Below are 14,560 nucleotides of genomic sequence, written 5' to 3'. Positions count from 1 at the left end.
CTGTATCAAGCTGAGAGGTGGTATTTAACCACCAAAGGCTGGCTGATTCAGCGACTATCCACACCTGGGCGCCTGCCACAGGATGCCTTTGTATGGTAAACTGGGTGAGCTCGGAATGCCCGCATCGTAACGCGCCATACTAGTTAGTCCCTGAGGGATATGAGACCGTGAGACGCCTTCAACAGCGATCTCGTAGTTAGTTCTTCAATCATCTTGTTCAATTGGTTCACTCAGTACTAATATGTGCGGAAACCCTGTGGCTCAAAACGTGTAAGAAGGCGGTGGGGGCTATTAGGCCAATAAGATTTTCTAGTCAAAATTACCACTAAGAAGTTAGCGTCTGCCAGGCAAGGGGATAGAGGTCGACTCGACTGAAGGTCAATGCAGTTTAGCTGCTAATAAATGTTTTTGTCTTTCAGCCAATTTCTCAGACTCTATGCAACATCCCATTGGCACCAATACCAGCCAATTCTCTGGCTACAAATTTTTGCCTAATTCCAGCCTCCCCCAGCTTCGTTTTCCACCAGTGCTCCCATTTGACAGTCTTCTCCTCCCACCCCGCCTCTGCCGCAAATACAACCGCATGAAACCGGATAATATCCTCCATCGACCAACCCACAAATTCTCTCTAGGCCCTCTCAACCACCTACCTGTGGTTCAACATTGCATCCACCACAGAGACAAATACCCTTACAAGCTCGTAGTCCACCACCATGCGCCTTCTCCTATGGGGGCATCCTTCGGACTCTAGTGCTCGCAACAAGGCCAGAACTTTGTACCAAGCTGGACAACAAATGCCAACTACATACATAACACAAGGACCGTGCACGAACCTACCGTGGTATGCACGCCATACCAAACATAGTTAGCGTGTAACCTTAATGATCTATAAATCTTCCGAGGTTACCGCATCTCAATGACCTATTTTTTCAATCGAGAACATGGTGCGTTTCTATAAAACGTAGCTTGACAGTGTAAGAACTTGAATATGATTGAAGCATATAGGTCGATACGTGAGATTCATAATGATGTTGTCTAGTGGCGTAAGCCTATAGAATGTATACATCGTCTCACCTTCTCTTTACGATCTTAGAGACTACCTATCCAAGACTACGCTATTGCCTTGATGATCATAAGAACATTGGAGGCGGGGTGGACTTGGAGAGCTGATAGTTGAAGGGGGGAAGTGACATAATGAGGGGTCACCTGAAGGACACCCTCGTCGACTACCCATGTAACTGCTTCCAACTGCCCGCGTCGCCTACCTACCCAGGGTATAAATACCCCCCCTCCCCCCTCCTTGTCCCATTTTCCTTTCTTCTCTTTTCATCTCCCCACATCCAATCCATGGGTACCACCCACAAAAACATTTCATCAAATATTTTATCCACCCCATACCTTCCATCAGGTCTTCCATCCTCGATTGATGTCTTCCATCATCAGCTTAAGCTTCATCCCTTTCTCTATCTTTCCACATCGACACCTGATAAGATGGAGGTTGTGATCACCATGCCCTTGACACATTGGCCTTCATCCCGTCCACATGCATCACATGTCTGGTCAGTTATGCCATCTAGTTCCGACTTGCCTGCTCCTTACTTATATTCATCCTTCAGGTAACTTCACCACACAACAACATCTCCTTTCAACATGCCTGCCTAGGTGCCACCTGCCATGCTCATCATCCATCATGTGACTTGTAGGTTTTGCTTACTCTTCTTTACGGTTTTTTGTTCCTTCCACCTAATTACATTAATTGTTCAGGCATCTCAACCGCATGTTCCTTCCGTCATCCATCTTGCACTTGATGGGCTCGTAACTTCTTGCCAAGCTGGTCACCCATTCTCTATTGTATGCCTGCTATCATCTTGTCTCATCATGTTATATGACGTTATCAACAGGATATGGGGCTGACTACACCAGACAAGTGTGCTCAACCACATCCAGTCTTGCCGTGGCAAGCTGTTACACTCTAAGTGAGCGAAAGGGTGAAAGCAAAAGAAATAAACAAAGGAAAAGACAAAGGAAAAGACAAAGGAAAAGACAAAAGACAAAAGAAGAAAACACTTCGAGTATCCACTGCAATCAGCAGTTCAATCAACACTTCAATGCACCATCCAACCAACTATCCAATCAAGTCAACAGTTCAACGATCCAATCCAACCAACGATCCGATCTAACCAACACACCAACCAACTATCCAATCGACCATCAAATCAACATTTCAATGGTCTTCAATGCACTTTAATCAACCATCCACCTCGATCACCCATCCACTTCGAATGCCCCAACACTTCGAACAACCACAACCAGTCTGACCGTGGCGGGCTTCGGCTTCAGGACAATCGGCAGACTGGTCACAATCACGTCGATCGACAACTTTGACCAACCACATCCAGTCTCACCGTGGAATGCTTTGCACTCGTGGTAATCATTAGGCTCGTCAATCATCGATCGTCCACTTCGATTACCCCCTTCAGTCAACCATCGACATAAAACATTCAACCACTTTAGTCAATCATCCCCATTTGACCACCCACAGTGCTTCGACCTTTAAGAGGAGGAAAGAAAAGAGCTGGCCTTCAACGGCAAGAGCTCCACAGGATGATCTCTGAAGGAGGCTGCTTATCAGGAAGAGTGACATCGTGTACCTAATAAAGGAGACCCTTAAGACCCTTTTCTTTGGTGGTCAATGTTTTGTCCCTTGTGGTTGGCGGTTGCTCACCCCCACTTAACTACTTCAGTCAGCCACTTTAACCAGTTATCCGCATTCGAAGATTCATATTTAGCCACCGAAAATGCTTCTCCTTCCAAGAAGAGGTCTTGAACGGCAACTCTCTAGAACATATTCCCTGTATCATATACTACGTTATGAATCGTCAGGATAGCTTTATTCAATTCATAACCCTTGTGCAGCAGTCCATCGTGTACCATGCGCGGTCTTTTTGTAGGCATAAACCAGAGCTGAAAATTAACCTCTGGTACAATCATTAAATGAATCAATTGGATACAACCTACTTCAAGTTACAGAAAATCAGATCGCGTTATGTACGCGAAGATCCCACGTTAAGCCTTATTCGAAAACACCTAATGTATACACACATATCGGAGATATACGAGGCCCTCTTGACTAAATATGTCGACATCGGAAAGGTTCCCCTTAGTTATATTAACCCAATGACTCAATTTCCATTTTGGGTGTTTTCCCGGAAACTCCAGCCTGTTAACCTTTCCCTTTCATAAGACTAGAATAATTATGACTCGGATTAATAGTAAGGTGCTGCGAGATCTTTCCCTTGGTAGCTTCAATAGCAAGTTTCCGTTCCCTGATCTCATTCTCCCCATCATATGAAGCTTTCTACTTTCTCACAACGATATTTAGGTATGTGAAATTACGAATGTTTAGTGAAGACTAGTCTGCTGTACCCTTGACATACCTAAAGCAAAGATCAAGAGTACCAAGGGTAGCAAGACCAAGCTCCACGCCACTCATTGTGAATTATGTGCGACTATTTGATTTTGGCAGAAATACCCAAATAGGATAGGAACAGGAGAAGACAGCAACAGAAGAGTCGGATTCCGGTTTAAATGCCTCACATAGGTTAGGTGATAGAACAAAGGTAGGGGCATAGCCGCACTTGTGAAGGGGTGTGGGGATTTGTCCTGTCACCACGCCACAACGATTCAAGTGAACGTGAATCGTCTTTGAGCGACACATGTTACGATGGCGTCTGATCTTGTAACTGATTCGAAGCTAGTTGTTTGATTCTCCGCACAACACACCCACCATGTGTTTTTCGTATCGGATACTAGACCTGGGTAGCAAGTCCGACGGCGGCGAAAGGAAGAAAGTGGGGAAACGAGGTAGCGGAAATGTTTGGTTAGAACAGTGCTGGTAGCCAGCCTTACAAATCTAAAAGTTAGTCAATAAGTCAAAGCTATATTAACCCGTTGGGGCCTAACTAGCACAGTAATGTCTATACAGTCGCTTCTTTCTTGTTAAAGCAAGAAATCGTAGTCCGTGCGCCTAATCATGCACCAGTAAAAAGTGTGAGGTGGTCCTCAAGGAGTGGAAGTGCCAACCATCACATGCAGCCCAAATGGAATTTATAAAGCCCACCAAGAGGGTTGAAATACAATGTGGTCTACGCAAGAATGCCAGCAGGATAACCTGGGCAGGGTACTTTCATCACCAAGGCATATGTAATAGGAATTTAGATATTTCAATCTTTCTACTGTTCTAGAGTAAATTCAGGCATCAAAACCCCTAAAGTTTGGCTTGAACCTTGAATCTTATAGGACGGCGTAATTCGCTGTATTTGCCACAACTTGTTAATTGTCATAATGAGAACATATATGTACATATATACTTCGGAACACTAGCGTTCCACAACAATACATATATATTCTATGTCTATCTCTATCTCTCTCTCATGATACCATTATACCTAGCATCCTAAATTCCTGGATTCCTTATACTTATACCAAAAACCGAAATGGCAGAACCAGAAACACAAAGTGTCTACCTCGATCTTGGGGGTAGCTTCCTTAAAGAGTTACCAAATTCAATCGAAAGATATCCATATGAAGGAGAGTGTTCCTTCCTCAGAATCTTCAATCTAAAACTTAATACCCGCGAATCCTCAGGTCATGAGAAAAACGACTTCATCCTGTTTCATACGAGTCGTGAAATGATCGAAACCCTGTTGAATCCAGACAACGAATCAACTACCCTTGCCAAGAACTGTTCCTCTTTTGATCTCAATGAGGAACTTATCCTGATCAAGATGCCATCTCGCGAACATTCGACCGCAATCACTGCCGTGGACGACGCAATCACAGCAGCTCTCCTACCAATGAGGCTATTTCGCCACCTAGACAAATACCCTAACACAACTACCCAAGGGGGAACAAGAGGAAAGCAACCTGACCAAGGCTGGGGCTCTAAAAGGCCACCGCGTGGTTGTGAAAGGAGGCCCTCGGTTGTTTTAGAGGTCGCTTGGTCTGAATCAGATTCAAAATTGAATTCTGATGTTCGATTCTGGCTGGATCCAGCCGAGGGAAATGCCAGGATTTGTCTGACTCTGAGAGTAGACAAACGCCAACCAGCAATCCGTGTTGAGAACTGGAGACTCCAGAATGGAAGACCCCACCGTGTCCAGATGATCCCGGTGAATAAGGTGTCAAACCTCACAACTGTCAGAAACGCCCCTCTTATTATCCCATTCGAAGATTTATTCCTCCGCCCGCCATCTATACCCGCCGAAGGAGATATTGAAATCTCACAGCAAGAACTGAAATTTATCGCAGACACAATCTGGGATATTCAGGGCTTCTAAGTCTCCTCCATTCCTCCCCTCCCCTATGATCTTCTCTGTGATGTACTGGCTTTCTCCATCGGACGAGTTCGTTGTGGTTAATAGGATATCCAATGGGCTAGAAGGAGGTGTTCTGTGCTGTGGTCATATGACGTTCGTGGTATCATGCCTAGACACATTTTATGAACTATGGCCGTGTATATTCTAACCTATTTTGCGTAATACATTTAGTCCAAGCCTCCTTGCTGGGAATAATGTTCTCCTGAGCCAGGTGATCAAACACCTGGACATACCCATACGCAATCGGGTACTCCTCCGTAAAACCAATACTCCGGATCTTATCCAAGCTCAGCTCGCAATTGCGACCCAGAAAGCCGAAGCCTGCTGAAAGGAAAATCCAAGTCGCCTCAAAAACCTCGCGAGGGCACAGACCATACTCTTCGCACATCTTCTTATAATCGTTCTGGTGTGCGAACCACCACTTGTCGATGTACTTCCAGCCCTTGTCCTCGGGACTTGCACCTTCCGCATTCAGACCAAAGTATTCGCACATCTTGGGCCATATGACAGCCCAGGATTCGGGGGTGGCGTTGTCGGCCGTGTTGAATGCTTCTCCATGCGCCTAGTCCGGCTTCTTGACGGACAGGTAGAGCTCCGAACGAGCGATAATATCTTGCGAGGATGACGTATATGTGTGGATGTAGTTTGCGTATGGGGCTGGGAAGACGACGGTGGCACCGGGGCCGTTCAAATAGCGATATAGCATCAAGTAGAGTGCGAGAGGCTCGACGCATGTCATGCTTGTGGGAATGGGAACGTGGCATGGGCGGTGATGTCAGCATATTAAAACCCAAGAAATAGAGATACGCACCGACGATTTGATCCGGTGGAACCTCGCACCATTTCCAAGATTTTCCTTTATTGGCTTCCTTGATCAGGTCAACCTGCACATAGTAGAATATCTCGTCTCCCTAGGGCGAAGCAATGCGCGGATTGTCCTCGCGCAAGGGAGGATTGATCTCGATGTGTTCTTGGAAGCGAAACACAGGAACTCCATAATTCTGCGTCCAATTTGCCAGGGCCATCGGCTGGTACTATCTCAGCACATACGTTTGTTCCAGATTGAAGCACGAAAAATTTCATATTCTTGCACAGCCGGTCCACAGCGTGCACCACATTATAGGTCATTCTCTCATTGATATCCCGGATAGCCATCACATTCATGGAGTATGCAGTTGCATTGGAGTAGGCTTATATAGTTAGATCATGACCGTTTGCATGGAATTCCATTGCGTACCAAGATAATACACGTGAGTCACATCTTCTAGGTTGGGAACCTTCTCTTGCAACTAGGAGAGTACCTCATCAAGATTCTCCCGCAAATCACACCATAATATAGTTCCAGTCGAGGGTCATGCGGTAAGCCACTTCTCTCCAGAGGCAGCGGCCTATTCGTCAGGCCGATCACTCTATCAAAGGTGGTGGGCGTGGGGTAAAAGAGAGCACATTTGGCGACAGCCCAACCAGAGATACCGCTGGTCCCAAAGACCAATGCAACATTCTTCAATTCTGTCATTGCGATTGTTATGTCCTTCAGTGATCAATACGCGCGGGGGCACAGGCTCCTTCTCGGGCTTGATCAACAGGAAGGGCCATATTTAAGAGAAGCATCTGTGGCCCCTATCCTACGTCGCTAGCAGTGGCATTGGCCAGCCAATTCGCTTCCGAATAAATAACAAAGCAATTGGAAAGTGATTGCCCCTCAGATTTTACTGTTGGTGTCAACAGTTAATTCGGCCCCCTCGACCCCTCGGCCGAACAAGAGACCAATGAATATTTACCTGTGTTTCAAGCCAGGTTACGACGATTATGCCAGGATCCGAGCCACAGCGCAAAGAGGAGCTTGTGAGGGGAATGGCATCAAGCGCACTTTCCGCCGGTTCCTCTCCTGCCCCGCACTGATAGACCAGTGTATGACCCATGTCCACTTGACACCGTTGCTATGTTTATATTCTGACTTGCACATATCCGCATCGTTCCTGTTGCTCTCTCATGCCTGCTACGGTGTCGTGCCTCTTTTGCCATACTATAGCACTGAGCGGCTATGCCAATGGTTAATTAGTGAGGGCAATGTGTCCGCCGCCACCAGCCCTGGTAAGGAAGATAATAAAGATTAAAATGATGATGACGAGGGAGAACACGAAAACTTTCGGATGTTAGACAATACAACCAATTAGCTCTGTCGGTTTACCCTGCGTCACCAGGTATATATTTTCACACTCTTCTCAATGCTATTTCCCCGCTAACATATTATGGTTCCAAAACGACCGGTATCCGATGGTCTTATTTGTGTTTCCAGGAGACAAAGCTAGGTTCATATGTTAAGTTAATTGATTGCAAGAAAGAGAAGTTGTCTATTTTAAGGTACGAGAGGGATCATGTTTCAGGGCTATGATTCTCTTGACATTGATTACTCTTAATTACAATAAGGAATATACAAATGAGTTCGAGCAACCGGCCACCGATCAAATTGAAATGAATTTTAATTTTGAAATCATCGCCAAATACAGAGAGGTCTAAATATAGTATTATGCTGGAAAACCCACGAAGCCTTACTGCCTTACTGCCTTACTGCCTTGATGCCTGAGTGCGTCGGAATCCTTCGGAAATTGTTAAACTAATTAGTGACAAATAAATAGATTTGACTGATCCACTTGTCCAAATCCAAATCCTAACCCCAGGTGGATTACCCAGCCCGTCCCTCTCCAGCACCTTCACCTCGTACAGCTCGTCGGCATCTTACGCGGGATGTTCAGATCCCGATCTGCTCAGCTTCCGACATTATTTTGAGGGAAGTTCGGCATACCGCGGAATTTCGTGAATGATCGAGATGAATTTCACTTGGTCTGAGTGCCAGTGACATACTCTTTCGGTCATTACAATCCCAAGGTCCTCATGGATTTTTGTTTCATGTAAGATAACAGTCCGATCTTTCTTTTTTTCCCGAGCTTTTACTGTTCGGTGTTAAAGCTACAAAAACAGTAATTAGTTATGTTCAGACACACCACCCAGAATGGGAATATAATAATTGGAATCATGTTTACTTACGTAGTACGGTGCATAATATACGAAGTGCAATATACGAAGTCCGAGGTGCGATTACGAGGTCCGATTACGAAGTACGATATACGAAGTATAATATACGAAGGCGGTACAAAATATAAACCGTGAAGAATTTGTATAACTAGGGACAAGAGTAGCTGGCCGCGATTACGTCCTCTGTGTTTGAAGAGGACATGATCTAAGTAGCTGGATCGATGTAAATAGGAGACCAGAAAAAGGCACAAAATGCGGGAAATGCGGGAAAGAAGCTCAAAATGTGCCGATGAATTTTTCAATTTCTAAGCTTGTGTTCTAGCAAATAGGCGACGTGCTTACGGCTTTATTTGTGACCTTGAAAGGTTCAATAAGAAATACTAACCGCACAAACTAGTTCATTAACTAGTGGAGATTTAAAATAAGTGCCGGAACTCGGACATGCCGTTCTTGGCATATTGGCACTATTTAAACACACTAGACCGTTATGGAAGGTAAGAAGACCCACGGCGGTAGTCTCAAATTTGGGATCGCCAAGCACGTCGCTAGTGTTTCTCTGTCTGTACAATACAATGGATAGTGGGACCTCCGAAATGTTGGGCTGAACTTCGTACCCGCATCAAGGTTCAGCCCAACTGTTCGGAGGTCCCACTGTAGATGAGATCTTATCTGATATAACAAGCTTTTACTACATTCCTAAAGAGTGATGGTATCTGAATGTGAACTACACATTTATATTAATCGTAATTCATTAAAGAATAATCGAGCGTTAAGAATACTAATGTTTGTCTGCGGACTTGAGTGGGTTAAATTATGGAGAATTGGATACCTGCATATTATTAGCGAGCCTTCTTTGCCACCTGGGAATTCATCCATATTTCCGAGCTCCCCACCCTCGGAGTTCCTAGCGCATTTATATGCCGCATAAGCCTTTGGCCGTGATGATTATCACCTCGTTGAGCTGAAACATGGAAAGATTTTTAATTATGATAGGTTTTATCTCGTGGGAAAGCATATGAAAATTGAAACCAACAGCAAGGCATGCTTCTATGACTCTGTAATGACTCTAATGGCTCTGGTAGTAAGCCAGCATCCGATCTATGTATCTACATGGTGTATTGTTGTGAACTAAATCACGAGGTCCCCTTGGGACATGATCAGTCAGAATGTCTCGCCACCAGGAAAGAAACTTCCAGTCCCTCTTCGAATCCCTGGTCCACTCTCTCATGATGATCATATTGATGAAACGGGGTGTATCCATTCCCATCGGGTTAAGGCTCCACTCCGTTGCTCCAACCTTCATCGAAGGAGTTATCGCATGCGTCGACGTTCTGGTAAAGTGCGATGGGGACAATACCCTATTTGGAGTCTAGCGTATTAAGTAGATTTGCATCAACCGGTTTCATGTGGCCTCCATCAGGATAGTACAGCATGAAATAATGACCGTGTAGTGATTGCCGTATTTACTGCAGTATTTATCGCCGTCATCTATTCTCTATAGATGTTGATTAGCATAATAGGACCTTAGGAACAGAGAGGACAAACCGCTTTGATAACAGCAATATTTGATGTAGTGAATAGTATGCCAACGATTCGCTTATTAAGTGTATTGTTGGCTATCTACTTGCGTAGGGTGGGATGGGACGGGTTGATACCATTTGATTGAAGCCGGCCACGATTACGTTCGCGATATCAGACTACGTCACGGATTGCAAAAACGCTCCACATGATAGTCTATGTGTTTCATTTTTGTATTAGCATCGCATGTTTGTGTTAATATATTATCATATCATAATATCTCAATACGTACGCATTGACTTACATCTGTGAGATTTCGATTGATGCCGGAGTGGTCGGGTCCTAGAGCGTGAAGCTGGTGAGGTTGCTTCGCACAGCCAAGAAATACTTCTCTAACCATGCTTCTAATTTTTGTTTGATATCTGCCTAGCTAGATTAATCTGGGATGTTTGGGGAGGTAAGCTGGTAGATGAGATTAGTACCGTGGCAAATGTTGGCTCGTGAATGTAATATCAGATTGCTCACCAAAAGAGCTCCACCAATTACTCCTAATGCGTCGGCAGTCCTGGCACCTCAATGCGCCGCTGCGACTCAATAGTGGTCACTATTCAATTATCCAAATAAGGCCACCGCAAGCAGGGCCTGACCAGGTTCGTGTCTTGTATATGTGAAACCACACTTGAGTGCTAACTCCTAAATGTGAATAGAGGATTTCATGGAAAGATTGATTCTCTTATTTGCGAACCCGTATCCCATTCTACGTATTTATATGCGAAATGTCCTCCCGAGTATCCCACGACACGGACTTCTCTGTAATTCATATTGTTGTATTCAATATTGTATACTACTTTAGATGGAGTGAACAACTCCATTTATAGAATTAGGCGTCCTAGAGCGGAGATCCTAGGGTGCCAAGTATTCTATGGGCTCTAGGCATAAGCGGCTGACTGGACACATTATAGGCTCTTGTGGAGCACTACCCCGGACTTCCGAGTATTTTACCTCCACCACCATTATATCCATGGATACCTTCATGATTAGCTAACATTGTGAGTTCGTATTGCGCGCTACTCCGGAGTTCCGAGTGATGTATATTTCAGCTATATTTAGTAGTCACTAAGACATTGGCAACCGAAACGGTGGGGAGCGGTGCGCCAAGTATCTAACGGAGAATAATCTCACCCCCTTCCTGGCCATCCACTGTACAATTTTTGAAGATCGACAGTGTGAGCTGAAGCAGACTGAGACATACTTATTCTTCGTAACGCATACCCTCTACAACAACATAAGTAACATCGGATACCTACCTAGGTATATAAAGAACCTGGGACCTTCTTCCATTTAGCATTTACGAAGTATCATCACAGCATCACAATCCACTTTATTCTAAGGGGACTGATTCCAAAAAATACAACATAAATTCATCATTTTAACACATTATATCTTAAATTTCCATCAAGATGAAGACTTTTTCGCTATAATTGCTCTCTCTCTTGTTGGTGCAGCCTTCGCCGCCCCTACCACTGAGTCCCGAGTTCACCCTTACAGCATCGGCGACCTTTCCCTCAAGCATACTATTGAGGGCGACACATGGGATTTATCATTCTACCTTACCTCCAGGAGCCCCACAGGTGAGGCTCTTGAGACCACTACCTGTCACACTGCTTGGTGAGTTGCTACCGTTCTTCACAACCTTTACTGGACCTCAATATCAAGAGACTAATCCAACCGATTAGGACCAACGGCACACTTCCTGTCGGTGCAAAGAGCCCTGAGCCTTGTGCTAACCCTGCCTACTCGTTCTTTTTCCCCACAGATGCTTTCAGCGTCAAGAAGTATGAAGTCGCCGCTGAGGGCCTTGCTGGAACAGTTGTGACCTTTATTGAGTCTGGTTACAAGTACCACTGTGGTCCTTACACGGGCCCTGTTGGTAATGTTGACACTGAGTGCAAGACTATCAACGGTGGATAATTCTACCTCTACCAGTAGTTGGTTTAAACGGCACATAATAGAGCTAGGGTTATTGCATTTCGCGTCGCTTTTTCATATGGCTTTTAGGGGGATGGGCTTAGCTGATAGGATATCATCATTTGTAACATTACATTTAGATTCCGCTCCTTTGGTCTTTATATAATTGAATACGTTCAGATCTGCAGTTTTCAAATGTATGACATCTGCCGTCGCAACTCAAATGATTATCTATTGTGGGGGCCTTCCTGCCCAAGGTGGATTACGGGCGACGAGCTGTGCCACCAGGGAATTTGGTCCTGTTGGCTATTATTCTTGGCAAAAGATTACTTTAGTTCTTAGGTATTATTTAGCCTCATTTTATACTCGAGGACTGGTGCGCTGGGGTGCTAGGATCCTAGGGGTGCCTTCTACCTATGTTGTACCCATCTGTTAGGGTACTACCACCCCTGATCGTCTTCTTAGTACAAGAAGACTTTTTTTTTCAATTTTTTTTTTTTCAATTTTTTTTTTTCACCTGACCTATGCAAAACAAATATATATTAATTAATGAGTGCAGTATATATACACTAGAATTGGAGAATGTTTTTAGAGGGAAACGAAAATATGCGATAGATTATATATCTAGGTTGAACATTAATACAATCAACATGCATGTATGAATTTCAAAATTGAAGAGAAAGTAGCAAATCAAAAGAGGATAAGAAAATTCTAACAAACTACCCGAGCAAGCAACACACCGTCAAGCAATACCTCAGTGCAACATGGCTCCATTCGTCCACTTCTTCTCCTATAATACTTAGTTGACAGCAGTTGGGATAGACTAATATTATCACTATCATCCCTAATGTTAATCAAGGTGAGCTATGGGGTTTAAAGGAGATTCTTACTTGGACAGAATCATGCTTCGCTCGTGAAAGTCGGAGTGTTTTCTCATGCCTTCAACGTGTCAACCCATCCTTCCAAGTCCATGTTGAAAATGGAGACATCGCCTCGTGGAACGCCCATCATCGTAGTCAAGCGATAGTTAACCAACCACTTTGTAGTGCTTCCCTCAGTCACTTTGACGAGCTTATCGAAATACTTAGCTTCGGCAAAGAACGACTTGTCGCCCACGTAATGACTCGCGGAGCAATAGGTCGTTGCATCGGCCGTTTCCTTGCCAGTGAGCCTTATGACTTGCGTGCTCAATCCGTGAAACGTGGTAATGTGCCCAATGGTATCCTGCAGCTTTTCAATAACAGTATCGATTCCATTCATATGGCCAAGTGACCCCGTATAGTCCGCCACGCAATCTTCTGTAAACGAATTTCGAAGTTCTGCGTAGGTGTTCGTATCAAATGCCACTGCAATGTTTGCAATTGCATTTCTGATGAGCTCATGATCGGATGTAGTTGTCTCCATTGTGATGGCGATTCCTCGGGGTCAGGCTTTTGATACAGTGTGACTCGTACTTTGACTTTCGCAGGTATAGAGGAGGAGGAGAGAGATAGTACTGATTCTGATAGGAGGTGAATTCTAATATAAGCTGAGATCAGAGCACCGTTTGCTTCTTATACTTCCCAGGGTTGCGAATTGCGAGCCCAATTTGTCAGACATAGTATATAACTAACTAGTCGTTGCCTCTGACCAATTGATTATAAATGCGCGCAGGAAAACAGAGCACCAGGAAATTTCCCTTTGACCAGCGAATACCATATGCAGTTCTTGCGCCTAAAAATCTAACTAAGTAGAATATACCAACTGAACCGGAACTCCGAGCTCGGTGTGTCTTACCCCAAGATCTGGATGTAGCTTAGTAATCATGTCGATCTTTACCAAATCCAGTTAAGGAAAGAAGATAATGAGTGATTATAAATCAACGATTTTTTTTCTTGGGAGGTAGGATAGGATATCGTATATAAGGCCTCATTTAATTCCTTCTGATAGTATTAGCTGAAAATCAAGAAATTCATTGGAATCTGCTTGGCTCCTACCGTTTATCAGAGCTGAAGTACACAAGTTGAAGTGCAAGACTGAAAATGGCCTCCCCATTCTACAATTACACTATCGCCACTCTGACCAGGGGTCTCAATACCCTATCTACGCTCTTAAAGAAGGCCGAAGAATACGCGAAAGAAAAAAACATCCCGCTCGACGAACTTCTCAATGCCCGCCTTGTCGAGGATATGAAGCCTCTCTCCTTCCAAATAGTGACGGCAACAAATGTCGTCTCCAAGGCCCTCGCTCGTGCAGCTTTCGTCGAACCACCGCCACAGCAGGAGCCCGACGAGACCTACGAAGATCTTTACAAGCGCCTTGATAGGACACTCGCGGAGCTTGAAAAGGTCGATCCAGCCAAGATTGCTATCAAGGAAGGACAAGCTTTTAAGGCTCCGATTGGAGTGAATGTGTTCGATTTCACGCTAGAGGATTATTCGGTGCAATTTTTGATCCCGAATTTCTACTTTCATGTGGTGACGGCGTATGAAATCTTGAGGGTGAAAGGTGTGCAGATAGGAAAGTTGGATTATCTGTCGGAATTTATGGCCTAATCGGATCGGTTTAGCCGTATGTGAATTAGAATAGTCTAGACACACTGCCCTGGGTATGCAACAGGTTCGAGAACAAATGTCACTTCCTGTAGCTTTGAATTTAATTATGTACTCGACTAAAGAAAA

The 14,560-nt window shown here is 44.5% G+C and overlaps 7 protein-coding genes across 7 annotated transcripts; 4 read left to right on the top strand and 3 right to left on the bottom strand.

Moving 5' to 3' along the window:
• Positions 1 to 2,265: 2,265 nt before the first annotated feature.
• N7537_006860 (uncharacterized protein) lies at positions 2,266 to 2,451 on the bottom strand (the record flags this gene model as incomplete). Its single annotated transcript, XM_056897917.1, has 1 exon — positions 2,266 to 2,451. One exon carries the CDS (start codon positions 2,449 to 2,451, stop codon positions 2,266 to 2,268), a length of 186 nt encoding a protein of 61 aa, XP_056753702.1.
• Positions 2,452 to 4,496: 2,045 nt separating this feature from the next.
• Positions 4,497 to 5,339, top strand: N7537_006859 (uncharacterized protein; the record flags this gene model as incomplete). Its single annotated transcript, XM_056897916.1, has 1 exon — positions 4,497 to 5,339. The coding sequence occupies one exon, from the start codon at positions 4,497 to 4,499 to the stop codon at positions 5,337 to 5,339; it is 843 nt and encodes a 280-aa protein (XP_056753701.1).
• Positions 5,340 to 5,505: 166 nt separating this feature from the next.
• Positions 5,506 to 6,894, bottom strand: N7537_006858 (uncharacterized protein; the record flags this gene model as incomplete). Its single annotated transcript, XM_056897915.1, has 5 exons — positions 5,506 to 5,930; positions 6,190 to 6,289; positions 6,429 to 6,568; positions 6,616 to 6,660; positions 6,708 to 6,894. 5 exons carry the CDS (start codon positions 6,892 to 6,894, stop codon positions 5,506 to 5,508), a joined length of 897 nt encoding a protein of 298 aa, XP_056753700.1.
• A 2,686-nt stretch (positions 6,895 to 9,580) lies between these two features.
• On the top strand, positions 9,581 to 9,787 carry N7537_006857 (uncharacterized protein; the record flags this gene model as incomplete). The annotated part of the gene is made up of 1 exon (XM_056897914.1): positions 9,581 to 9,787. The coding sequence occupies one exon, from the start codon at positions 9,581 to 9,583 to the stop codon at positions 9,785 to 9,787; it is 207 nt and encodes a 68-aa protein (XP_056753699.1).
• A 1,232-nt stretch (positions 9,788 to 11,019) lies between these two features.
• N7537_006856 (uncharacterized protein) lies at positions 11,020 to 11,903 on the top strand (the record flags this gene model as incomplete). The annotated part of the gene is made up of 3 exons (XM_056897913.1): positions 11,020 to 11,044; positions 11,393 to 11,600; positions 11,669 to 11,903. 3 exons carry the CDS (start codon positions 11,020 to 11,022, stop codon positions 11,901 to 11,903), a joined length of 468 nt encoding a protein of 155 aa, XP_056753698.1.
• A 930-nt stretch (positions 11,904 to 12,833) lies between these two features.
• Positions 12,834 to 13,304, bottom strand: N7537_006855 (nuclear transport factor 2 family protein; the record flags this gene model as incomplete). Its single annotated transcript, XM_056897912.1, has 1 exon — positions 12,834 to 13,304. The coding sequence occupies one exon, from the start codon at positions 13,302 to 13,304 to the stop codon at positions 12,834 to 12,836; it is 471 nt and encodes a 156-aa protein (XP_056753697.1).
• A 617-nt stretch (positions 13,305 to 13,921) lies between these two features.
• Positions 13,922 to 14,434, top strand: N7537_006854 (DUF1993 domain-containing protein; the record flags this gene model as incomplete). The annotated part of the gene is made up of 1 exon (XM_056897911.1): positions 13,922 to 14,434. One exon carries the CDS (start codon positions 13,922 to 13,924, stop codon positions 14,432 to 14,434), a length of 513 nt encoding a protein of 170 aa, XP_056753696.1.
• Between the last annotated feature and the right edge of the window lie 126 nt (positions 14,435 to 14,560).

This window comes from Penicillium hordei, assembly GCF_028827395.1.
Source record: "Penicillium hordei strain IBT 12815 chromosome Unknown utg000003l_segment0_segment0, whole genome shotgun sequence".
NCBI lineage: Eukaryota > Fungi > Ascomycota > Eurotiomycetes > Eurotiales > Aspergillaceae > Penicillium > Penicillium hordei.
Note: the sequence above shows the minus strand (reverse complement) of the source record. Positions and strands in the feature narration are given on the sequence as shown.